The 22,621-nt window shown below is 47.1% G+C and overlaps 14 protein-coding genes and 1 non-coding gene across 15 annotated transcripts; 5 read left to right on the top strand and 10 right to left on the bottom strand.

The window, feature by feature from the left end:
- Nucleotides 1-37: 37 nt before the first annotated feature.
- PLP2 (Plp2p) lies at nt 38-898 on the bottom strand (the record flags this gene model as incomplete). The annotated part of the gene is made up of 1 exon (XM_037283421.1): nt 38-898. One exon carries the CDS (start codon nt 896-898, stop codon nt 38-40), a length of 861 nt encoding a protein of 286 aa, XP_037139317.1.
- Nucleotides 899-1,091: 193 nt separating this feature from the next.
- MRE11 (MRX complex nuclease subunit) lies at nt 1,092-3,080 on the bottom strand (the record flags this gene model as incomplete). Its single annotated transcript, XM_037283420.1, has 1 exon — nt 1,092-3,080. The coding sequence occupies one exon, from the start codon at nt 3,078-3,080 to the stop codon at nt 1,092-1,094; it is 1,989 nt and encodes a 662-aa protein (XP_037139316.1).
- Nucleotides 3,081-3,250: 170 nt separating this feature from the next.
- On the top strand, nt 3,251-3,943 carry HG536_0D01630 (phosphoglycerate mutase; the record flags this gene model as incomplete). Its single annotated transcript, XM_037283419.1, has 1 exon — nt 3,251-3,943. One exon carries the CDS (start codon nt 3,251-3,253, stop codon nt 3,941-3,943), a length of 693 nt encoding a protein of 230 aa, XP_037139315.1.
- Nucleotides 3,944-4,193: 250 nt separating this feature from the next.
- RDL1 (thiosulfate sulfurtransferase RDL1) lies at nt 4,194-4,613 on the top strand (the record flags this gene model as incomplete). Its single annotated transcript, XM_037283418.1, has 1 exon — nt 4,194-4,613. One exon carries the CDS (start codon nt 4,194-4,196, stop codon nt 4,611-4,613), a length of 420 nt encoding a protein of 139 aa, XP_037139314.1.
- Nucleotides 4,614-4,725: 112 nt separating this feature from the next.
- Nucleotides 4,726-5,265, top strand: RDL2 (thiosulfate sulfurtransferase RDL2; the record flags this gene model as incomplete). Its single annotated transcript, XM_037283417.1, has 1 exon — nt 4,726-5,265. The coding sequence occupies one exon, from the start codon at nt 4,726-4,728 to the stop codon at nt 5,263-5,265; it is 540 nt and encodes a 179-aa protein (XP_037139313.1).
- Nucleotides 5,266-5,319: 54 nt separating this feature from the next.
- Nucleotides 5,320-6,231, bottom strand: RRP36 (rRNA-processing protein RRP36; the record flags this gene model as incomplete). Its single annotated transcript, XM_037283416.1, has 1 exon — nt 5,320-6,231. The coding sequence occupies one exon, from the start codon at nt 6,229-6,231 to the stop codon at nt 5,320-5,322; it is 912 nt and encodes a 303-aa protein (XP_037139312.1).
- Nucleotides 6,232-6,511: 280 nt separating this feature from the next.
- MRPL44 (mitochondrial 54S ribosomal protein mL53) lies at nt 6,512-6,880 on the bottom strand (the record flags this gene model as incomplete). The annotated part of the gene is made up of 2 exons (XM_037283415.1): nt 6,512-6,750; nt 6,823-6,880. The coding sequence occupies 2 exons, from the start codon at nt 6,878-6,880 to the stop codon at nt 6,512-6,514; spliced, it is 297 nt and encodes a 98-aa protein (XP_037139311.1).
- Nucleotides 6,881-7,208: 328 nt separating this feature from the next.
- HG536_0D01580 (uncharacterized protein) lies at nt 7,209-9,671 on the bottom strand (the record flags this gene model as incomplete). Its single annotated transcript, XM_037283414.1, has 1 exon — nt 7,209-9,671. One exon carries the CDS (start codon nt 9,669-9,671, stop codon nt 7,209-7,211), a length of 2,463 nt encoding a protein of 820 aa, XP_037139310.1.
- A 579-nt stretch (nt 9,672-10,250) lies between these two features.
- MPD1 (protein disulfide isomerase MPD1) lies at nt 10,251-11,189 on the bottom strand (the record flags this gene model as incomplete). Its single annotated transcript, XM_037283413.1, has 1 exon — nt 10,251-11,189. One exon carries the CDS (start codon nt 11,187-11,189, stop codon nt 10,251-10,253), a length of 939 nt encoding a protein of 312 aa, XP_037139309.1.
- A 218-nt stretch (nt 11,190-11,407) lies between these two features.
- Nucleotides 11,408-12,097, top strand: HG536_0D01560 (uncharacterized protein; the record flags this gene model as incomplete). The annotated part of the gene is made up of 1 exon (XM_037283412.1): nt 11,408-12,097. One exon carries the CDS (start codon nt 11,408-11,410, stop codon nt 12,095-12,097), a length of 690 nt encoding a protein of 229 aa, XP_037139308.1.
- A 64-nt stretch (nt 12,098-12,161) lies between these two features.
- Nucleotides 12,162-12,971, bottom strand: ORA1 (oxidoreductase; the record flags this gene model as incomplete). Its single annotated transcript, XM_037283411.1, has 1 exon — nt 12,162-12,971. The coding sequence occupies one exon, from the start codon at nt 12,969-12,971 to the stop codon at nt 12,162-12,164; it is 810 nt and encodes a 269-aa protein (XP_037139307.1).
- A 1,017-nt stretch (nt 12,972-13,988) lies between these two features.
- On the bottom strand, nt 13,989-14,061 carry HG536_0Dtrna4A. The gene has a single exon. It is a non-coding gene; the product is annotated as a tRNA-Ala (tRNA).
- A 321-nt stretch (nt 14,062-14,382) lies between these two features.
- On the bottom strand, nt 14,383-19,122 carry SNF2 (SWI/SNF catalytic subunit SNF2; the record flags this gene model as incomplete). The annotated part of the gene is made up of 1 exon (XM_037283410.1): nt 14,383-19,122. One exon carries the CDS (start codon nt 19,120-19,122, stop codon nt 14,383-14,385), a length of 4,740 nt encoding a protein of 1,579 aa, XP_037139306.1.
- A 500-nt stretch (nt 19,123-19,622) lies between these two features.
- Nucleotides 19,623-21,338, bottom strand: TAF7 (TATA-binding protein-associated factor TAF7; the record flags this gene model as incomplete). The annotated part of the gene is made up of 1 exon (XM_037283409.1): nt 19,623-21,338. One exon carries the CDS (start codon nt 21,336-21,338, stop codon nt 19,623-19,625), a length of 1,716 nt encoding a protein of 571 aa, XP_037139305.1.
- A 209-nt stretch (nt 21,339-21,547) lies between these two features.
- On the top strand, nt 21,548-22,573 carry MTF1 (RNA polymerase specificity factor; the record flags this gene model as incomplete). Its single annotated transcript, XM_037283408.1, has 1 exon — nt 21,548-22,573. The coding sequence occupies one exon, from the start codon at nt 21,548-21,550 to the stop codon at nt 22,571-22,573; it is 1,026 nt and encodes a 341-aa protein (XP_037139304.1).
- Between the last annotated feature and the right edge of the window lie 48 nt (nt 22,574-22,621).

Here is a 22,621-nt window from a genome sequence, read left to right as displayed (position 1 = left end):
CTCATCGAGTTAATTAATTACATGTTTGTTGTCTACATCAATCAAAAAAATCGTCATCTTCATCGGCTAGATTGCGTCCGACACCAATATTGAATTTCCCATTGATTCCAGACCTGATACCCTTATGTTGTAGAGTCAGTTTCTTGGCCTCTAATGCTTCCTCGCTCTCCTGGTTAATGAGTAGCCTTCCATCACGATCGTCGACGGCACCTATCTTGACCATAAGCGCTTCAAAATCTCCGATCTTGGTATCGTTACCACCCAACTCCAGGAGCGTTATCATGTTCTTAATCACATCTCCCTTGTAATACACCAAAAGTGTGGGACAGTTAGCCTCAGGATAGTTTTCGATGGCTCTATTTGCTTTGATCTCAACGAATTTAATCTCACGAAACTTAGGAGCCAATTGGCGAAACATATGCGAAAGCACACGACTCTGTAGCTTGCTTTGCAATGCAAGATGTACAAACACGTACACGCCCTCAGTTTTGCTCTTGGAGCTTTCCTCTTCATTGGCCTCGCCAGCGTCGTCGGTATCTGCAGTTGATCCCATGCTTGCCTCGGTAATTTCCTTGCTATATTCAGGTTTATTTATCTCATAAACCTCGCCAAACTTCGATTTCTCCTGGAGCTTAGCCATTTCAGCCAATCTTTTCCTCTTGTATAGCTCCAGAAACTCTTCGTCTTCCTCGTCCTCCAATTCTTCAAGATCCGAAATATCCTTGCCCTCCAGTCTGCTTTCATGCTGCTTGGCAATGGCTTCTGCCAATGCCTCCTCAAGTTGTGCTGTTGGTGATGGTGGTCTTTCAGGTATAACGCCTTTCTGCCTTAGGATGTCATTCCACTCAGTGTCTTCCGATTCGTCCACCTGGACCTGGAACATCGGTTCGTTCTGCATCTGTGAAGTTGAGAAGCACTGATCAATGCGGTAGGTAGCTTTCAACTGCGAGTAGTATCGGTCTAAAGCTAGTCTTTTACTTTAAGAGCATCTCTTCGAACTGCGCGAAGACTATATCTGACTAGTACGGATTAAAATTCTTACAAACTGAAGCAAGAGCTCCCAATATTAACTTAAAGCTTTGGATTACATGCTATTTCCTCTTGCGAGCAAGAAGACTACTTAGGATGTCAGTCTTGGGTGTCTTGGATGCTTTGGCCCTTCTGGCCGGTGTGTCTCTGTCAGTAGTCTTCCCAGCCGCACTTCTGCTCTTTCTTGTCTTTGTCGGCTTCTTGGCCTGCTTGTCAACGGAGCCATCATCGTTCTCGTCACTTAGCACAATGTCGATTTCTTCGTCATCTAACCCGTCGCCGTCGGAAGCATCCGATATAACAATGGAATCACTGGCGCGGGTCCTTCTGCGTGCTGGAGCCCTCTTTTTCGTAGAGGAAGTTGGAGTACTGATCTCACGGTTGCCTGCAGCTGATATTCTGGTGGGATGGCTGTCCTGATTGGCGGATACAAGGTTTTGAGCAGCGGCCATTTCGTTGACAGATGGGCTGCTTGTGTTTGCTCGCTTGACCTGCTTTATCAATTGCTTGATCTCTTCCGGATTATCGGATTGCAGAAAGCCCTTGTTTGAGACTAGGATATTTACCTCGTTATCAATCTCATGGTCTATGAAATCTTTTAAGGCATGTTTCTCATCTTTGTCAACAAACTTCTTGACCGCCTCGTTCATGCCATTCTCCGGCAGCAGAGAAAGTTGCATTTTCTTTAGTAGGTCATCGATCAAGGTCTGCACTTGCAATTCTCCTCCTTCGTCGTTAGCCAGTCTCTCCATATCAGTATTGCTCATTACGGCATTTTCCCGCTTCCTGGATGCACCGCCGCCAGTTCTCTTCTTATAGAATTGAATGACGCTATTGCCGTTAGCGACACGTCCAGCAAACTTGTTGCTGATTCGACGCGGATTCTCCACCTGGTAATCTATTATCGACGTACCATTTGCAGGCGCTCCGTAGTCAACTCGAAGCCTAATCAGTGGTAAAGGTAGGGCATATTCCATGTCTTCATCATTTCCGTCAAATATATCGCCTGCCTTCTTCCTAGTTTCAGCGTTTGCTTCTTCTATCATCTCTTCTATCTGCTGGAAGAGGAATTTGGTTATAGCTTCTTTGTCATGAGGTCGCAGCTGAGGCTGATCGCGCAATGAGATAGATCGCATGACAAACGTTCTTACGCTCTTCAGTGGTATTGTGATCAATTTTGGAGCCGAGTCGTATCGTAACTCCAAGATGAAAACGTTCTTAGGCTTGGCTTCTGCATCGCACAAGGATGTGGCCACAGACGAGCCCGGTTGTAACACATCAAACTTTTTTGTTGGATTGTGGACTAAATGCGGAATGCATTCATGCTCATGGCCCCATATCACGACGTCTAGGAAGTCCGGCAGAAATTGTTCCGGCAGAAATGCTGTGTTGGTATGACCTGTATGGTTCTGGTGGACACACATGATGTTGAACCACTCATCCTCACGCATCGAAGGCACCTCAAATGCGACTTTGCCTTCCTTGAACGTCCTGAACAGGCGCTCATCGCGCACAGAGGCCATCCCATAAAGCGCCAACTTAGTTTTGCCCTTTTGAAACAGTAAAGGCATCACCTCAATATTATCTGCCTCCAAGACCTTGCCAAAATGGTTCACCAATCCGCTCACTTGCAACAGATCCATGGGGCAAAGCAGACTGTCGCCCGTGGCATCATCATGGTTCCCAGCGATGCCAAAGACCGGGATCGATATGTTGTAATTAGGGTCCTCGTAGTTAACGTTGGTGAACTCGTTGTAATGGAACACTCTGGAGGGATCACTGAGTAGTTCCAGCTCGCATGGTTTGTCCCCCATGCACGCCAGCCTTAGCGACTTCATGACTTGGTACATCGATTTCTTCGACGGCTTGTTAGCGTGAAATAGATCGCCGCCATGCAGTACCATATCGACATTGCTGTCCTTGGCAATCATCATGATCTCATGGAACGTCTTCCACGAGTCGTCCCCAGTAACGGGATCATTCTCATTGTATCCAACGTGGTTGTCGGTGGTGATCAGTATACGAATCGTGTCTTCATCGGGATACTCCATCAGACCCTAGCTAGCATTTCAATCAGGGCCCCGAACAGTCTACTGCTGCCTCTGCTATATATGCCATCGATGTAGGTGAAGATTAGTATGGCTTCAAGTAAAAAATTGACCTAACCACTATACAACCAGCACTGAAACACCAACACAGCAAGGATATAGGTCGATCAGAGATGACCAGAGACATTCCCTTCTACTGCAACAATGAGGACTCGGATGTGGTAAGGCTTTTTGTGATCAGACATGGCCAAACAGAGCACAATGTGCGGAAGATCTTGCAGGGCCATTTGGACACCGATTTGAACCAAACAGGCCGGGACCAGGCTGAGAAGCTGGGGAAGCACCTGGCAGAAGGGAGCATCAAGTTTGACTTGATTGCGAGCAGCGATTTGAAACGTTGCAGGCAGACCGTGGAGGCCATGCTGGGGCACTGCGGCCACACGCCTCCTGTGACGTGCTACAAGGAATTGAGGGAACGCTGCATGGGCGTTATCGAGGGTATGCATCTGGCAGACGCCGAGAAGTACGCTGAGGCGCATGGCAGAGGCTCTTTCAGGGATTTTGGAGAGAAACCCGATGAGTTCCTGGCAAGACTGACGAGCGGAATCAACTCGATAGCTGAATCGGCCGCAGAAAGCGGCCAAGTGAAGAATATGGCGGTTGTGAGCCACGGTGGGGCCATCAGAACTCTTCTCAGATGGCTCAAGTACGAGGAACACAATGCACACAATATCATCGTGTTCAACACCTCAGTCACAATCATCGACTACATCAAACACACGGGACAGTACGTCGTGAGGCGTGTCGGCATCACTCGGCACTTGGGAGACGGCGAATTCATAGTCAGCGACCTGAAGCTGCGTTGAAGTCGTGTTACTTTTATAGACAGTTAGAGCTAGGGCGACGTCGTCGCCCTGAGATACTACACAGACATAATACATCGAAATGGGATACCGGATCATTGGCAATCCATCGGCACCATCCAGGGCTTCTGCCCGTGCCCTCAGTTTGCCCCTATAGGGAGCAACAGGCGATATTTTTTTAGTACTTAAGGTTAAGTGCCTGTCTGCTTTAGAGACTGCTGAACACCTGGCAGTTGAGCAGTGACTGTGTGCAATGTGGAAAGCTATAGTGGATGCTTGGAATGGGACTAGCGATGAGGAAAGGCAGAGAGACCCGGCGGACGTATATGACTTTGACCGGATGAAGGAATTGGTCAAGCAGAGGGATCCTGCTGTGACCCTGGTGGATGTCCGAGAGCCTAAGGAGTTTGAGGAGTACAGGATTCCTGGCTCCGTCAACATGCCATTTAGGTCGCACCCTGAAGGCTTGGGTCTCGAGGGCACGAAGTTCCAGGAGACTTTTGGGTTCCCAAAACCAGGAAAGCAAGACAGACTGGTGTTCTTTTGCGCCTCCGGCAGAAGGGCTGCCGGTGCTGAGGGCGTTGCTCTGAAGAATGGCTACAACAACGTCGCCTTGTATCCCGGTTCTGTGAACGATTGGCTTGCAAAAGGTGGTGACAAGCTGCAGTTATAATGTTTATTTACCGTAGGCTGGCCAACTGTCTAGTCGGCACAGTTTGAAGACGACACTGTGCTGTCTTTTGGCAGTTTTCTGTGTGTAACGAAGTTTAGCTCGACTTGGATTCATGTACAGGGTACGTTCTCAACCGGCCTTATCCTTTATAGACCTCCAGATAGCCAAGGAAGGATCACAGGCTCCAAGGAACGTTCCGAACAGCTTGTTGAAGATGCTCCGCATTGCCTCTAGAACCATTGGTCCCGTGGGATCCACTCGTCTTTGCCTAAGGGCCTTGTCTACTAATAGCCCAAAGATATATGACTTTGAAGAGATCAAGAAATTGGTTGAAAAGCCCGATTCGACGAAGATTCTGATCGATGTGAGGGAGCCTAGCGAGCTGGAGTCATACAAGATGCCCACGTCAATCAATATCCCCTTGCAAAGCGCACCAGGTGCGCTGGGACTGCCTAAGGAAGAATTCAAGGAAGTGTTCCAGTTCCCTAAGCCAGGGAAAGATCAGCAACTGATCTTTTTCTGCCTAAAGGGTATCAGAGCCAAGGCAGCTGAGGAGCTCGCAAGGTCTTACGGCTACGAAGATACGGGTCTTTACCCTGGGTCGATTAACGACTGGCTGCAGAAGGGCGGAGCCGATGTCACGCCAAGATGAGCCATGTATCAATTACATACTTGTTTATTGTTCAACTCTTGATTAAGTTCCATACTACCTAGGTTTGTGAAACTCGAATTGTTTGAATTCCTTGCCAAGCCTCTTCTTTCTCTTCCTTTCCATGACCTTTTCACGCTGTTTGGCCTTCATGTGGTCGAATTTCCACTTCTGAATCACTTTGCGCTTCTCGTTTTGCTTCAAGTGGTATTTATTCTTATTGTCCTTGTTTAGTTCTCTTTCATAGTCTTTGACAATCTGGCGCTCTAGCTCTTTGTTTTTGACTGTTTGCAGTTTAGACTTCATGCTCCTCAGTTGTTGCTCCATCTGTTCCAGCTCATGCTCGGAGACTTTAGACTTGAATTTGCGGTCTTTCAGCAGACTTTCCAGCTCTTTGATTTCATTCTCTCTGTACTCGTCCAAAAACTTGTAACGCTGTCTGGCTGCGGTTGAATCCATCGGCTGGCCGGTGGCCTTGTCAAACCGTATGTCCTTGTACAGATTAGAGTTTCTGGCCTTGGGTACGTCCAGCCCGGGGATCTTCCTAATCTTCGACACTGGTTTCTTGGACGATTGCTCCGTTGGCGCATGTTTGCTCTTTTTCTTCTTCCTCTGTGGTTTTGAGCCATCGTCATCCTCTGAATCCTCCTCAAAGAAACCTGCATCCTCTGAATCCGACTCAGAATCGCTGTCGGACCCGGAATCACTGCCCGTTTCCCTCTTTCTTATGCCGTTCCGATCCCTCTCCTCCACTTGCTCGCCTTCGCCACCCTGTTCTTCATCCTCCTCCTCCGATAATATGTCATGGGCCTTCTTCAGCGACCCAAACGATAGCGTTCTCATCTCATCATCGGTAGATTCTTCGTCTTGACCATTTTCGGTGCTCCTTCTCAGCAAATTCTCTAGCTCGTCGTCATCCTCAGCTTCAGAGTCAACCCCAGGCTTGATGTTCTTGAAGTAATAAGACATGGAGGTCCTCCTGATACGAAATACCGGCGATCCAATGGTTGTCTCTCACTGTCTGTTATTATAGTCGAGCTTCAGGCTCATCGCTTAAAAAAACGCTACGACTATCTCTGTGTGGGCATCAAGTAAAGAATTAGACATTTAACATAATAATTGAATATACATCGGGCTCTCAAATGTCAATCTATCCTGGCTAGTACTAGCTGCCATTCCCATAGTGAGAGCCTTTAGCCTGATTGCCTGGGTGTTATTTACAGAATTCACTTTCTCACAGCTGTTGCATTCAGCTCTTCTCAATGCTCTCTTTTAGCCTCAATTGTCTTGAGTGGCGGTCAAAATAGCTGCTTAGCTCTTGGAAATTCGCAGTGGATGGATCTAGCTCCATCTCATGCTTGTCTTTGAACGTTATCCTGACTATGGGGCTCTTGTTCGACTGCGCTGTCAGCACTTCAGTCTGTATTTGTGTGCCCTGCAATCTTTGTGCCGGTGGAATTGAACTTAGGAGGAGTCTTGCAGTCTTGGCTATTGCAAATCACTTGTCAGTACTAGGCTCATCATTTCGCAAACCGTTCGAGCGCCCATTCAGATACATACCTTCTTTCCCAAAGGGATTGAACTTCACGACGACTTTTGCAAAGTATTTGGTAATCATGACAGCGATAGTGGCTCGGTCTTGGCTGCTTGGATCTCAGTCACAGTCAGTCGTTAGTTGAAGTAGACGTTACTGCTTAGCTTAGTTATGGACATCAGGCTTGTTCAATGAGTAACCGGGTAATAGCTCTGCTCCAACTCGGTAGCGCCATTTCGAGTAATGGGTATGCGCGAAACCCACTCATCGTAGAGAGTGTGAGTAATTATGAGTTTATCACTATTCACAAATTGGGTAGTTTCTGAGTATTATTCGTGGGTCACGATTTAGGATGTATTACTTTACACGAAATTTAGCGAAGCATCTAGGATTCACACTTAAGGTGTGTCTGTCAGCCCACAGGTGTAGGACTATCTGTAGCCTGTCGAAGAGAATCCTCGGGTGTCCGGGGAGCAGTGGGAGTTTCTGGAGACCAGGATTCTTGTGGCCATTCTTCAAAAATGGCATCGTCGCTGTCTTCTCGCTCGTGGTCTGGAACGTCCGGAAGAGAGTCAACGTAAGTAGTATCGTCAAGGTTAATATCGAAATCATCATCATCCAAGATAGCATCGGATACTAGGCCGCCATTATAAAAACCAAAATTTGAAAATCGATCCCTTAAAATCATCAACGTTCCTATGTTATTGTGACTTAAACGTGCTCGATCTTTCCTAACAACCCTGCCAGCGAGCGAGAAACACCTTTCCACATCACAGGAGGTAAACTTGGTGTAGAACAAAGACATTGCCAATTTAAAAAGCATCGGATAAGTATGGCGGTAGTCATACCACCATTTTATCGCTTCCTGTCTAGAGTTTCCTGCGATTACAGGCTCTCTCTGATATTTTACCCATTCTTCAAGACTTCCATCATTGCACTCAGCTTCCATGGCAGCCGATCCGGTATGCCTCGACGGATCAGGTGCGACACGTATATTAAACGACAGCAGGTTTTTATGGCTAGGAGCTTTAGGAATCTTTTTCCGCTCCTGTTCCGTAACACAGCTAAACCTCTGTACTTTCAGGTAGTTGCGCATGAATGAGTTAACTTCGCTTATTCTAACCGTGAACTCCTCGTCTTCCATTATTTCATAAAGCTTGTCTTGTTTTGCCGTTGGATCTAGGATCACTGCAACGTAGAACAAAGGATTCACCTGGATATGAGATAAGTAGTCTTGGTAGCAGCCGTAGGAATCTTTGATTGCTTGAAGAACAATTCTTTTATCATCCAAAGATAGATACTCTGGGCCATTGAAATAAGAGAAATCCATACCTGGAGTTTTAGGAATATGGTTTCCGGCAAACGCACTCAAGCACAGTTTGTAGTAGTGACCTAGTAGGTAGTAAAGAGGAACGCCTTGAGGGAGATTGTTAATCTCATCATTCTGAAATGTGAAATTCAGTTCACCGAATATATCACAGCACTCAACGAAGTATGTCAGCATTTGAATTGTCTTTTCCTCAAATGCTATGATACTCTGGACTCGATTGATGATGTGAGTATGGGATTCTGTGTCGAGTGCTTCGAACCATTTCGAATAGGCTGCATAATTTTGTAAAAAAACAGTAACTTGTCTCCAGGTATAAATCCATCTGGTTTGTGATTCATATGGTATAAGTGGTATACCATGTTCTTTCAAACTTGCATTGACCGCAGTTGAGCGCCTCATGATTTTCGCCAGCTTGGTCACTTTACTGAAGGCGTCGGCAAATAAGAGGTCTTCACACAAACTCTTTATGATTCTCCCGAAGATCAAATTTAACACATGGTTAGCGCAACGGATAAAGCGAACTTTGCCCAACATTTGATGTCCAGAAGGCTTTATTGTGTTCAAGTAGTCATAGACAAGACTCTTGTGAAAAGACTCATTATTTGTAGCGTTGTCCATGGTTATAGTTCCAAGCTTGTCAACAAGGTCATGTCTATGTAAAATCTCCTTGAAAACCTTGTATATGTTTAAACCAGTGTGTCGCTTATGCCCCAGACTAACAAACTCTAGTAAATGACAGTTGCGGGATTCCCCTCGGTTGTTCAGTAGAATTTTCGCATCATTGGCCAGTTCCAGTGATTCCATATTGAGGATATTCGGAGCAAAAGAAACCATTACCGCGAGAAATGAAATATTGCTAGGAGAGGTCCATATATCCAACTGAATATTAACCATGGTGGTGTCTTTTAAGTTGTAATGCAGCGTCTCATTCAGGTATCTTTTAAAAAGGTTAATTTTGGTCGATAGCGTTGTTCTTGATTGGATGAAGGCATTGGCTGCGTGCCTTCGGTTTATCATCCCCCAACTTAGAAGCCTTACAAAGTTGAAGGGTAAAAAGCCCTCCGATATCAAAAGTAGCGTTTCTAGAATCTCAGGGTTTTTCTGGCATTCCTGCACCAGAGAGTCGCTCAGTCTGAGCGACTTCGATCTCCTGGGAAGCATATCCAGAGTTTGCTCTTTGCTTACTTTCGGTTTCTTGCTCTTTATAGCACTGGGATGGACAGCAGTAATATGCTTTGACAAGTTTCCGGTCGATTCTCCCTCTTTAAACATCTTCCCACAGTAAATACATTTGGCTCTCTTTTTGTTGTTCAAATTCAGGAGGGTAAAATGTATCTTGAAAGATGATCGCTCCATCCAACGTGAGGGGCTTTTCTTTGGACTTTTCTTGACCTTCAACGTTGTGTTCGGGGTAGATCTGACCATTTCAGCTGGTGTTGCCGGGCATGAACGCGAAGGAATAGGAGCGCTTAGGCTTGAAGTATTTGTAAACGGCATATCTTGCTGGATAACAATCGGGGTTGCATGAGTGCTAGCACCTGACATATTTTCACACTGATGATTTATATGATGATCTCTTGTAAGTAACGACCAAAGTTGTGAAGTTTTCTGATGTTGACGCGTTTTCGCCAAAATTTATACTTCACGCGTTGATTTAGGGTTTCTGACCCTATGAGGTGCCCTGAGACTCGGGATTGATCTGAAACTATACTAGACAGTACTCTATGGATCGAATTACCTATCATCCTTTGAATACAGTGAGTCTGAATTGTTTTCTTATAAAAGTGTTAAATGTTTTATAAAAGTGTGTTAAGCGGCTAAACATGAATTGATTGATGTTGTTGCAGCCTCTTGAAAAACGTATAAATTGCAAACGGGTAGGCAATCAGGTAAATATATTTCTCAAAAATGAGTACTCAAACAAAATCACGTCAATAACGAGGTCCGGTTTCAAGTACTCGATGATCGTAAATAAAGAGAAATAGCAGGTAACCCGTTAATTCCGTACATTATGATACTCATTGAACAAGCCTGTATGGACATTAATCGGGCGCTTTGTACGGCTAGAGGTGACAGAAATTAAGATGCTGACACCTTGAAATAAAGCAAGTATATACAGGCTTTCTATAGCTCATCGTGGATTTTCTTTGCCGGTTGCGATTTTTTACTGCCCGTCCTCAAGGCATGCAAGTACTGTTCCCTCTTGCTCAGCGGGCCTTCCATCGGGGTGACGTTGAAAGCCGCGGAAAGCGCTCTGGAGATCTGCGGTTTCGTGAACGAGTCGCACTGGATGACTTGGTACTGGTCGTTCGCGGTATCGAACGCAACCAGCATGCTCTCCTCGCTCGTCATCTGGAGGGGGATCGTCTCCTGTAAGAACTGCGATATCTGTGGGTTTGTCGTCGCGAGCTGGTTGTCCTCGGCCAGACCACTGAGCTTCGAGTTGGGTATGGTAAAGCAGTCAAAGACGCCCAGCCAATCGAGAGCAACAGCCCTGTAGATGGGCGAGACCTTGTCTCGCTTGGAGAATAAAACCAGCGATTTTCTGCCCTGTCCCTCCAAGATAGAGCACAGTTTACCGGTTCCATTTATTCTCCTGACGTAGTTTTTGATCCTGGAGAGAACAAAGTCGACCATCGGGCTTAGTTTTCTGACACCCTGGTACACCTCGCTAGCGTGGTTCCGCAGCTGCAGCCTCTCGGAAACGGGCTTGCTGACGTCCACTTTGGGCGGCCTGAACACCATGAGCGTGGGGAAACCCTGCACCTTGTACTGGCCGCACAGTTTCTTATTCTTCGCCACGTCACAGTTCACCGACGCAACCTGTGCTACGCCGTCCAGCACCTTGCCGGCCTTCTTCATGATACCCTTCAATTGCTGGCAGTAGCCACACCATGGGGCATAAAACTCCACCAGCGTCGTGTAATTCGTCCCATGAACCACCTTGTCGAAGCTCTTGGGCGTCAGTTCTATGATGTGCGGATCCGAATCGTACAGGTTCTGAGCCAACACAGTGGCTTGCAACCCGAACCACGACCAAACTAACCACTCCAACAGCCGCATCCCAGGTCAGATCGGCTGGCACCGGGCTTCAACTCTTGCCAATCTCTAGCTGATTTAGCACTTTATTGGTGCTACAAGGCCTATATTATAAGAACCGTCACATGATAATAGAGGTCTCTGGCCATATATAAAGGGAGATCCATAACGGGAGTTTGCCGTGAGATTTGGGTCTTCAAGAGGTTGCATCGAACGCTGGTTGTTCAGGATACCGTTAAGCCATGTCCTCAGATGATGGCAGGAGCTCGCCATATGCGTTTTGGGCGTTCTATACGCTTTACAAGAGGTTGAACGGTACAGCTGCAGCTGCCAAGGTGTCTTTTGATGAAGTATGTGAGAAACTGTATCCAGATTATCCAGTAGATCCAAGCTCGAATACTTCTTTGTTCGTGACGTGGAAGAAGAAATCCAGAGGTAGCAGTGAGTACCATTTGCGAGGCTGCATTGGAACGTTTGCTCAACTTCCCGTGGTCAAGGGCATCGAAAGATACTCTTTGATAGCTGCGTTGCACGATAGACGGTTCTCTCCTATCAGTGCTGCGGAACTGAACCATTTGAAGTGCAGCTGCAACATCTTGCACAATTTCGAAACGATTTACGATGGGAAGGGCGATATCTATGATTGGCAGGTCGGGACACATGGCATCGAGCTCGAGTTCAGGAATCCGCTCACCGGGAGGACTCTAAGCTCGACATTCTTGCCCGAGGTAATGCCGGAGCAGGGCTGGGACCAGAGGGAGACGTTTCTAAACTTGATTGAGAAAGCTGGGGTGTCCACCGGTGTGTGTGGTCCTGCGGCCTTACTGCAGGACTATGAGCATTACTTCGTCAAGGTTATCCGGTATGAAGGCCGGAAGAGTGCTATTACGTTCGAGGAGTTCGAGGAGAAACTAGCGGAGCTCGAGGCGTAGCGGAATAAGTTTAGATACCTATGTATATCGAAGGAATCTTACGGTGCGGTTAGTCAATCACACGCTATTGAGCGCCACGGTGAATGTGGTATGGCGAAGCTTGGTTGGTTGCAAAGAGCAAGACATCGGCGACGACAGTGTTGGGCTTTCTTGATGTGGCATAGACGATAAGATCAGCAACGTCGTCAGCGTACAATGGCTCAGTGTTTTCGTAAACTTTCTTAGCCCTCGCAGCATCACCCTTGTACCGCACTAGAGAGAACTCGGTCTCGACATTACCTGGGTCGATCTCAATGACCCTGATCTTGGTATCGATGAGTTCTTTTCTCAGACTCTGAGTGAACGCCCTGACAGCATGCTTAGTCGCACAATAGATGGATCCGGTCGGGTACGCTTCACGACCGGCGACAGACCCCAAGTTGACGATATCACCAGAGTTCTTGGCTTTGAAAATAGGGAGAACCGCCTGCGTAACAGTAATCAAACCGATAACGTTGGTATTAACCATGCCCTCGATGTCGGCAGTGGCAATCTCACCGACTTTGTCACTCCCGAGAGCTTTCCCAGCATTATTCACCAGGATATCAATATCTTTGAATTCTGCCGGCAATCCATCCAAGAATGGCTGGATTTTGTCGAATTGCGTAACATCCAATTGCCCAATGTGAATCTTGGCCGAGGCATATTCCTTCAACGCCTTTTCCTTGAATTCTTGAAGCTTGTCCAGTCTTCTAGCAGCAAGAATCAGCTTGACATTACCATTGGAGGCATCCAGGTACTCTAGAGCAGTAGCCTGGCCAATACCAGCAGACGCACCGGTAATAAAAATGGTCTTACCACTAAGTCTTTCAGCTGCCTTTCTTCCTTGTGACATTGTCCTTTTTCGACACAGTGACCGGAAAGCCTGAGGTACACGTCAGGTTTGATCGCTACTCGACCTTTAAGTATTTCGAGCCAACAGATCTTATCTAGCTTACTCTTTCCTCGCTTCGTCAAGCCCTGAATTGTGCTTATCGGACGCCGCACGCCGAAAGATCTATTCATCAGCTAATCCCCCCAAAACAGCGTTCAGATGCAGACCTGACTCAGCATACTCAGGTGGAATTGTGACTCCTTTCATAGCAACATAATAAAGTCGCGGAGCTGCTTAACTCAGTTTGATTTCTCAGTATCTATCCCAGTGTTGACAAACGCCTAGTGCCCCTGTCGCTGAACTGGCTGCTTCACAGCTGTAACTCCAGCTGTACCAGCACTGAACAGAAGTAAGTCATTGGTTTACCAGCTGACTCTGTCCCAGGTGCTTCAGCAATCGATCTCGAGTTTCCCTGGCGACTCCGTTGAATCCCTCGCAATTCTTGGAGGCTCATTGCACGATTCGATATGCATACTTAGACCTCTCGATCGAGTTTCCCAGGTTGAAGCTCGCAAACGCAACTTCTTGCTTGAGAAAAGCTTGAGAGGCATCGAGTTGCAACTTTGTGGACGGCTAGGAGTACTGACTTTCCCGTAATCTGTCTTGTCGATTCCAGTGGTCAGGGATCCGATGTAACGAGCCCTTCCTAAGCAGTATGTTAGCGCCTGTTACCAACAGCGGCTAATTCGATGCTGGCGAAAACCCTATAACACAAGTGTTTCGGATGAGCCCAACACACATGATGGCCGCCAGAAGAGCGGCAGTCTTGATATGAGTAGTTTGGATTGTCTTGTTGTCAAAGCGCGACTAAGCTGTTGGCGCTTATAAACAAGCTATCCCATCCACCGTTGGACGCCAGAAGGGCTACAAGTGACATGCCCGAACACATGAGATGCCGCTAAGCTGCAAGAGCTGGAGTTTGATCATATCTATTGTACAAATGTATGGATTCCTGGTTCTTGTAGAGGAAAAAATAATTGGACGCAACCGGAATCGAACCGATGACCTCTTCCTTGCAAGGGAAGCGCGCTACCAACTGCGCCATGTGCCCAAGGATTGTTGCATGTTTGGTACATCAACATAAACACTTGTGGCTTAGCCTTCAGGCAGATACCTACCTTTTACCAGTCTTCACAAGATCTAAACTTAACAAAACCAACTGTGGTACTGAGCGAATATAAAGACTTTGATGGGCCTCCCAGTCTTTTGAAATAGATATCTGCAATCACATCTTTTTTGTAGAATCTCGCTTCTTTCATCGAAGCAGCTTCATCTTGGAAAGGCTTTATATCTTAAATATTATGATTACAGAATTATCGAGTATAAAACATAAGCTCATCATCCTTCCTGTGATGAAAACTCATAGGCACTTTCAACTATTTTCGGGCAACCTCCCGTCCAAAGCGGGGGCAGTCTCCGGGGTGACGGCATGGTCCGTCAATTCAACAGAATCCATCTGCATATCGTCTGGCACACTGCTCTCAGGAACGAAAGCTGGATCATCTCCTGGAAGCAGGCCACTTATATTGAGTGGCTTTGTCCCGTAGGCCTCCTCAAACTCAGTGAAATCTATGGTGCCATCGTCTTTAGCCATCTCCCTATATTTAGATGTAACCCTCTCCTCTAGCTCAATTGAATCAGCATAGATAACTGAGTCCTCGGTATTGTAAATTCGTGCATTGGAAAAAATTAAATGGAAATCTTCCAAGACTTCTCTCAGGGAGTCATATGCGAAGGACTCGATGCTATTGCTGATGTTTTCAAATGCGGCAGGATACTTGATGAGCTGGTAATAATCTGGATACAATGTCTTCGGTGGCCTGGTGAGAAAAATGTCGGAAAGCCTTCGACCATCCTCGTTGGTATACTCGAGAGCATATTGATAGAGACTGCGCGCCTCTTCAGACACTGCACTCCGTACTTCATAGGGCTGCGTTGTGGCTGCAGGGTCCCTCACGTATTCACGTCCATTTCTTGGCTTGGGAGGTCTCCCACGCCCCCGTCCTCTTCCCCGGCCGCGCGCAGCATTGGAAGCTGTAAGTGTACCCCGTCCTCGCCCACGACCTCGGCCTCGGCCTCGGCCTCTGCCACGACCAGAAGTTCTAGCTGATTTTGCTGATGTTTTACCAGCAGTTGACTGAGGGTCGAAATCGTCTTCATTCTCGCTTCCCTCTTCCTCAATCCCGTCATGGGCAAGAATCTCATCGTCTAGCTCCACTTTTGAGTTCTCCATTGACGGTGCAGGAGAGGGGTTTGCCGTTATGATTTGGTCGATTTCATCTTCAACCTTCAATTTCTTCGTAGAGCCTCGTGGTCTGCCGACGCTGCGCCTTTTCCCATCAGGAAGCATATTGTCATCCTCATTGTCACTGACTTCGAACTGTTTGAGCCACTGTTCTTCTGATAAATTATCACTATAGTGCATGTTTTTACGCTCTCTCGCGCCTCTGCCTCCATATACTGCATTTTCCGCCTCTTCGCGTTCGAGCTCAAGTTCTTTAGCAATGTCTTGACTGTATATTTCTGGAAGTTCGTTTGTTTCCATTAACCTTGTCGTAATGTTTAGTTCTAAGGCCTTTCTCGATCTCTCCGCATCTACTTCAGCAAAAATCGTGATCTCACCCTCATTCCTGGCTAAAATATCATTCATCTCATTATCATCCATTTCTTCCTCTTCCTCCATGCCTAATTCTCTTTTACGCCTACGCTCATCTTCGGCCTCCAAGAGCGATCTCAAAAGGGCTTCTTGCTCCTCCGCCGTGGACTTATTGTCAAATTTACCAGCCTGTATGACCTTCCCATCTATATCCAGTTTCTTATGGGCTCTCTCTAAAATAACTTCCTCGACGGAGTTTTCTGTGATTAATCTGAGAATTCTAACCTCGTTCTTCTGACCAATTCTATGAGCTCTATCTTGCGCCTGCAAATCTTGATGGGGATTCCAATCTGTATCAAAGATAATAACAGTATCAGCTGTTTGCAAGTTCAACCCGAGACCACCCGCTCTAGTGGATAGAATAAAACAAAAATACTCCGAAGAAGGCTCGTTGAATTGCTGCAGTAACATGCTACGCTCATCAGACTTGGTATGACCATCCAGCCTTAGATATTTAATGTTGATGAATCTCAAAAAATCTTCCATAATATCCATGATCTGAGTCATCTGAAAAAAGATCAGACATCGATGGCCCGTCGCTTTCAATTTGGGAAGAATCCTTTCGAGCAATTCGAACTTTCCAGCAACACGCCATATGTTGGCATTAGTTTCTCTAGTTGGATTTATTTGATCCTCCACAGCTTCGAAAACAAATGGATGATTGCAGATCTTTTTCAGTTGCATGATTTGATTATTAAAACCTCTAAGGCCGACCATCTTCTTGTTTGCCTGATCACCAACAAACAAGCGGCGATGAGTTAGCATTTGTTGGTACATGATCTGTTGCAGTGCACTCATTTTGCATTTGATAACCTTTTCCACTTTATCAGGCAACTCCCTTTCTACATCTTTCTTCAAACGACGCAAGAGGAAAGGTCTTAAAACCTTGTGTAATCTCCTAATAACGAGAAGCATTTCTTCCTCGCTTAGCTCTATTTTATCCTGGCCACCAGCGCTCGAGAACGGCGTGTTAAACCACTCGTCAAATGACTTGACTGAGTTGAAGATCTTGGGCAGGACAAAGTTCAGCAGCGCCCACAGTTCTGGCAGATTGTTCTGTAAAGGCGTACCGGTTAAGATTAAACGATAATCAGAGTGATAGTGATTGTTAAGAGTTAAAGAAAGCTTGGATTGCGCATTTTTCATTCTATGCCCTTCATCAATAATCATATGAACCCATTTAATCTTTGATAGTATCGCTTTTTCCTTGATAACATACTCGAACGTTGTTAAAACAACATCAAATTCACCGGACTTGATATAAGCTTGCTTAGATTTTCTTTCATTTGGAGATCCCTTGTATGCGATGGTCCTCAAGACAGGTGCCCATTTGGCAAATTCAGAGCTCCAATTCGTTAACGTCGATAGAGGAACAATGACTAAGAAAGGACCGTGAATGTTTTTCCTCTCATACAAATAGGTGAGCAAGGAGATAGTTTGAATAGTTTTACCCAACCCCATTTCATCTGCAAGAATACCATTCAAGTGGTTGTTGAAAAGAGAAACCATCCATTGTAAACCTTTCAATTGATACTCCTTAAGTGTACCTCCGACCAGAATAGATGGTTGCTCCTTTATCTCTTCTTTAATTCTATGTGCCACGTTGTAATAATCAACATTGGAGCGTTCTTCGATCTCAGCTTCAAAACTGCTTTTGTCTTCTTTGACTTTCAGTTCATCGGCCTCTTCGCTGTTTTCCTTCGTGTGTGAGTCTATCATTTCCTTGGTGTAGTCCTGCTGATCCTTAACGGCTCTCGTCAAAGAGTCCAAGAATGCATTTGTCTGTTTCAACAGATGCGTAATTCTCGTATCCTTTGTTTGGTCAAGCAATTTGATATATGCCTCTTCATCATTAGCCTTAAGCGCCTGTAAACGCTCTTTGGCTTTTCGCTCAGCCCTCCGTTGTTCTTCCTTCTCCAAAATATTATGAGTATTAATTAGTTTGTGGCCAAATTTGACACGTCTGGTTCTATAATCAAGCCTTTTATTATGACGGTGAATGGACGAGCTTAAAATGTTTTCAAGTTTAGCAGATTTCTCATATCTTTTCTTCTCGTATTGCAAAATTTCATGCTTCTTGTACAGTTCTGCTGTCAGCAGAGTATCCTGGACGTTGATGTTTCGTATCTTGGAAAGAAAATTGGGATGGGTATTTGGCAAGAGCGAATTTTGATACCATACGTATCCTAGTAAGTGGCCGCGGGCAGCCTTTTGCAACGGCAAAAGTTGGAACGCGTAATAATCGTAAAGAGAATCTTCTTTCGTCTTGTCATCACATTTCTCATCTAATACATTTGTCAAACATTCATCGATCGCTGTATCTAGGTTAAGCGCAATCAGCGTCTGATAAATCTCGGTAGCAGTGTGTGCATCTATCCCGACCGGTAAGATTCCTGGCTGTATTGTCAGTCGTTTGTTTTCCGCGCTAGGGAATAACTTCCCATAGTCGACTTTCTCCTGTGGTATATCTGGGAGAGTGAACGAGTCCACCATGATATCGGGATCGTCTACATCTATAATATTCTCGACTTCCGGATGCAACGTCTTGAACTGCTCCAGCGGAATAGGCGCCGCTGGCTTGGGCGGTGTCTTCTCGCCGTCGATCGGAGCCTCTTGATCCTGATTTGAAGCCTCTGGCTCGGCAATCTGCGGGCTTGCTTGTCGGCTTTGCTGCGCCGCGTCATTGATCGTGCCGTTGTTCAGCGGAGATGCTGCATTGCTGCTTGCAGCCTGCTGCCTCTGGAGCCTCTGGAGTTGCTCCCGCTGCTGCAGCTGCTGTTTCTGTTGAAATTGAGCCATCTCCGCGGGAGAGGCGTTTTGCGGCACGCTGGCCCCGGCCGGCGAAGCACTCTGCTGCACCGCGGGCGACGGTTTGCCCACTGCAGCCGCCTCCGCCGCCTGTCCGTTCTGAGCCTGCTTGTACCGCTTCACAAAGTCACTGAGCGCCAGCAGCATCCTCTTGAAGTCCGGCGGGTTCGTAATCGACTGCTGTATGACCGCCTGGCACGGCCCCGGGACCGGCTGCTGGTTCACCAGACACTTCAGCGACGTGATCTGAGCCTTCAGAAGCTCCGATTGCTCTGCTGTGAAGATACTGGAACCGGGAGCCTGCTGCTGCTGCTGCTGCTGCGGAACTTGCGGCTCCTGCGACCGCAACTCCGACGATCCCCTGTGACCCGTCTCCACCACCTGCTGCTGCATCGATGCGGGAGACCCATTGCTCACGTGACTGCTGCCTTGCTGTTGCGGCTCCTGTGCTGCCGGTTGCTGTCTCTGTTGCAACTGGGCCTGCTCCTGCTGCTGCTTCGCTGCGACATGCAGCACCTTGGTGAAATATACAAACTCCGGAACGTTACGAGCGTTCTCCCCATGCTCGTTGCGCAACTGCTGCCATCTCAGATAGCATCGGTTGATCTCCTCCTTACTGAATTGTCTTTGAGGTATATCCACATTCATGTCCCATGCAACTTGCGCAAATGATGTAAATTCGAACTCACCAAAAATCGTTCTATCGAACGCTTCGAAGAAGGGGTAGGAGGGGTATTTCGATGTACAAACTAGAAACTCGCCGATACTCACTCACTGAACCACCACCAAGCTGTCCCAAACCGAGTAAAAAGAAAAAATTCACGACAGAAAACCACAACAACACAAACCTATAATAGCGATCCCGAATAATACAGCCACTCTTTCTGCTCCTTTGCAGATCCCTACAGAGCTTCCTTCCCCCTTCGTACGTATCGTTTGTGCACTTTGCAATCGTTTTTACTACCGCAAGGCTTCTTGTTTCCCGATATTATCATCCTTATTATCACTTTTTTCCACTGCTCGTCGCTTGGCACGACACGCGCGACTCACCGGCCAATGCCTACAGGGCTTTTTGAGCAGATCGGATAGCACGCTGGCCGGTTGGCCAGTTGGCCGGTCTTGCAGCTTGAGAATGTTGGACCGATTGATTACTCTTCTGCGTCATCTCCCTCGGCGCCGAATAGCATCATCATGTCCAGATCGTTCTGGTCGAGTTCTTGTGGCTGATCGGGCGCAGCGCGATCTTCGTCGTCTTCTTCTTCGTCGTCTTCGTCTTCGTCTTCTTCATCTTCGTCTTCTTCGTCTTCGTCGTCGTCGGTGTCTCCGGCGACGGCGGTTTCCGGCTGCTGTTCTTGCGAGGGCGCGGGCTGTGTTTCGTCTTCGGGCTTTTGCAGGGTCTCGTCGCTGAACTTGAGTTGCTTTCTCTTTAGCTCGACTTCCCTCTCGAGCTTCTTTATGGTTTCGACGAATCTTGATTTTAGCAGCGGGTTGGCCGCCTTCTGCAGCTTCTGTCTGGCGTGGTTCAGCGTAGTCTCCAGTTCGTTGAGCTCGTCCTTGAGCAGCTCGTTGTGCTGGCGGTCTTCGTCGACAGCTTGCTTTTCGACGCGTTCGGCGTTGTCTTCGGCTTCTTCGTCTTCGGGCTCGTTTTCTTCCTCCTCTTCTTCTTCCTCCTCTTCCTCGTCCTCCTCGCCGTTGTCCTGCTCGACGTCGTCGCCGGTCTCGTCGAACAAGTCGTGCTCGTTGCGCTCGTCTGCCGCTTCGTCTTTGAAGGAGCCTCTTTCCTTGGCCTCCTCGGTGTCGCTTTGGAACGCTTCGTCTAGGTTGAGGTCGACCTCCTCCTTCTCGTGGTCCGCGGTCTCCGCCGCGTAGGACTCTCTTGTCTCCAGCTGCGACAGACTTGCGGCCGGCGTGGATCTCCGCTGTATTTCGTCTTCGTCCACCAGTTCATACGTCACTTCCTCTGCTTGGTCGTCTTGTCTGAGTAGCCTTTCCACACACTTCTCGGCGTACTCGAATTCGTCAAGCCCCATTTTCCGCCGAAACCGCCTGTTTCGCACGTTGTAAAGCGGAGGCGTCAAGCCGTGCTTGTAGTCGTAGGGCTTGGTCGCTATCTGCTCCAGATATTTGGTCTCCAGTTCGGTCAGCGGCCCATCGTTGTAGCCTTTGAAAAACTTCATCTTGCACTCATTGATCTCGTCCTGATGCTCCTCGAAGTGTTTCGACACGAGATCTTCTGTCTCTGGAGGCCGCAGCGTGAAGACCTCCTCCTCGCTTTCGATCACCTGGATACAGAGCAGCATTTGCGATACATCGACCGTCTTGAGTAGGTTCTTCCTATCGACACTCTTGTTCACCTCGATAACCGTGGGGAGATTCACCAGGATTGCCCCGTACGATACATCGTTGATGTTGACGATAGCATGTCTTTGGCCTTTCCATTTGATGCTTATCCCCGAGTAATCCCCAGAATCGATCGAATGTTTTACAAATTCCGCTTGGATATCCGGCAGCACTCGCAGTACGATGGCCTCTTCTATCAGCGGATCATCTTCGATATCTGAAGCCTCTGAATCGTATCCCTCTCCGGGCACCCTGATAGGTTTCACTCTCAGCCTGGGAGCCTTTGGAGGCTTTTCCGGCTCTGCGCTTTTGCTTTTCTTCAGGTTCAGCTTCAGTTTCATGCCGCTGCCTCCGTTTGGTTTCCTGGATCTACCAGAGCTTGTCGACTTCTTGAGACTCCTCCTGACCTCAGGTTGGCTTTCCTCTTCATCCATGACCTTGGTCTTTATGCGCAATTTCCGCGGACGAGAGGCCTCCTCATCGTTGCTTTCTTCCTTCCGCTTCTTTATCTTGATCACAGGCATGGTAGCACACTCAGGTCTGATTCAAGCTAGTCTCCCTCAGGCTTAATTCTTGGTTCTGCCTCAGAGCCAAGTTCAAAGGCTTTTAAAGAAGGATGCGGGCCTTGAAGAACCTAATAAAAACCCGATGAGCAAGTGAAAAATCTCAGAGAATCAAGATATTTGGCTGTAGTTGGGACCTTTGTTTATGTTTTAACCCGTAATCGAGCTCAATGAGTCTAGCAGTGAGAGACTTGAAGACATTGAGCAAAATAAAGCACTATTACGGCTTCAAGTACGTACTTAATCCTGCTGTGAACGAAGCTATACTAGAAAAGCTGCAACTAGAAAAGACATACGGTAATCGAGCCCGATGGAAGGTTCTCGATCTGTATCCGGGTCCCAGTCAGCAGGCTGCTCTTTTTTACAATAGATATAAACCTGGACAATATGCGATGATGGAGTCGAGGCCTGATTTCTTCCAGCACCTGTCACAGGAATTTGCAGAGTCACCTCTGGAGATCTATAACAAGGACCCATACGAATGGTCATCCTATGTAGACCTCATTGATCGCTCGCAAGCGTTTGTTCCTGAGAAGCAGTCCTTGGACCATATCAATGACAAGTTTCTCTGCCTGGCGAATCTCACAAGCACCGGGCATGAAGGCCTTTTGATGCAATGGTACGCTTGCATTGGTAACCGAAACTGGATCCAGCGGTTTGGACGTGTCAAGATGCTCCTGTGGGTACCTACGACAGCGGCAATTAAACTACTTGGTGTGCCAGGCTCACTATCTCGATCAAAGTGCTCGGTTGTTAGAGAGGCCTTTACGGAGACCAAGTTGGTGGCAACATCCGATACGAAAGAGATAAAGCAGTTTGACAGTTCAGTAATGCATGCAAACAATCCCATCATCTTTTCCAATAAAGACGTTTGGCCAAGTCGAGAAAAAGGGATATCGCTGCTGGAGGTTGACCCAAAAGCACACGATATCGATCTCGATAATTGGGAATACGTTACAAAGCATCTTCTGATTTTGAAAAAAACTCCATTACTGGAGGCTCTGGATTCTCTTGGTCATGGAGGGAAAGACTATTTTAAATCAAAAATAGAAGATAAGGAACTACTGAGGAAGACTCCCGGTGAGCTAACCAATGACGAGTTCATATACATAACGGGCCTGTTTGCCAACTGGCCCTTCAAGCCAGACATTTACATGGATTTCGTTGACATTTATCAAGAGGAAAGTATTATGTAAGGTTGTTCACCTGTGTATATCAACAACCCGCTATTTAATGTTTAGGCG

Source organism: Torulaspora globosa, chromosome 4 (genome assembly GCF_014133895.1).
Source record: "Torulaspora globosa chromosome 4, complete sequence".
NCBI classification, from domain to species: domain Eukaryota; kingdom Fungi; phylum Ascomycota; class Saccharomycetes; order Saccharomycetales; family Saccharomycetaceae; genus Torulaspora; species Torulaspora globosa.
The sequence above is the reverse complement of the archived record's forward strand: the minus strand, read 5'-3'. Positions and strand labels throughout refer to the sequence as shown.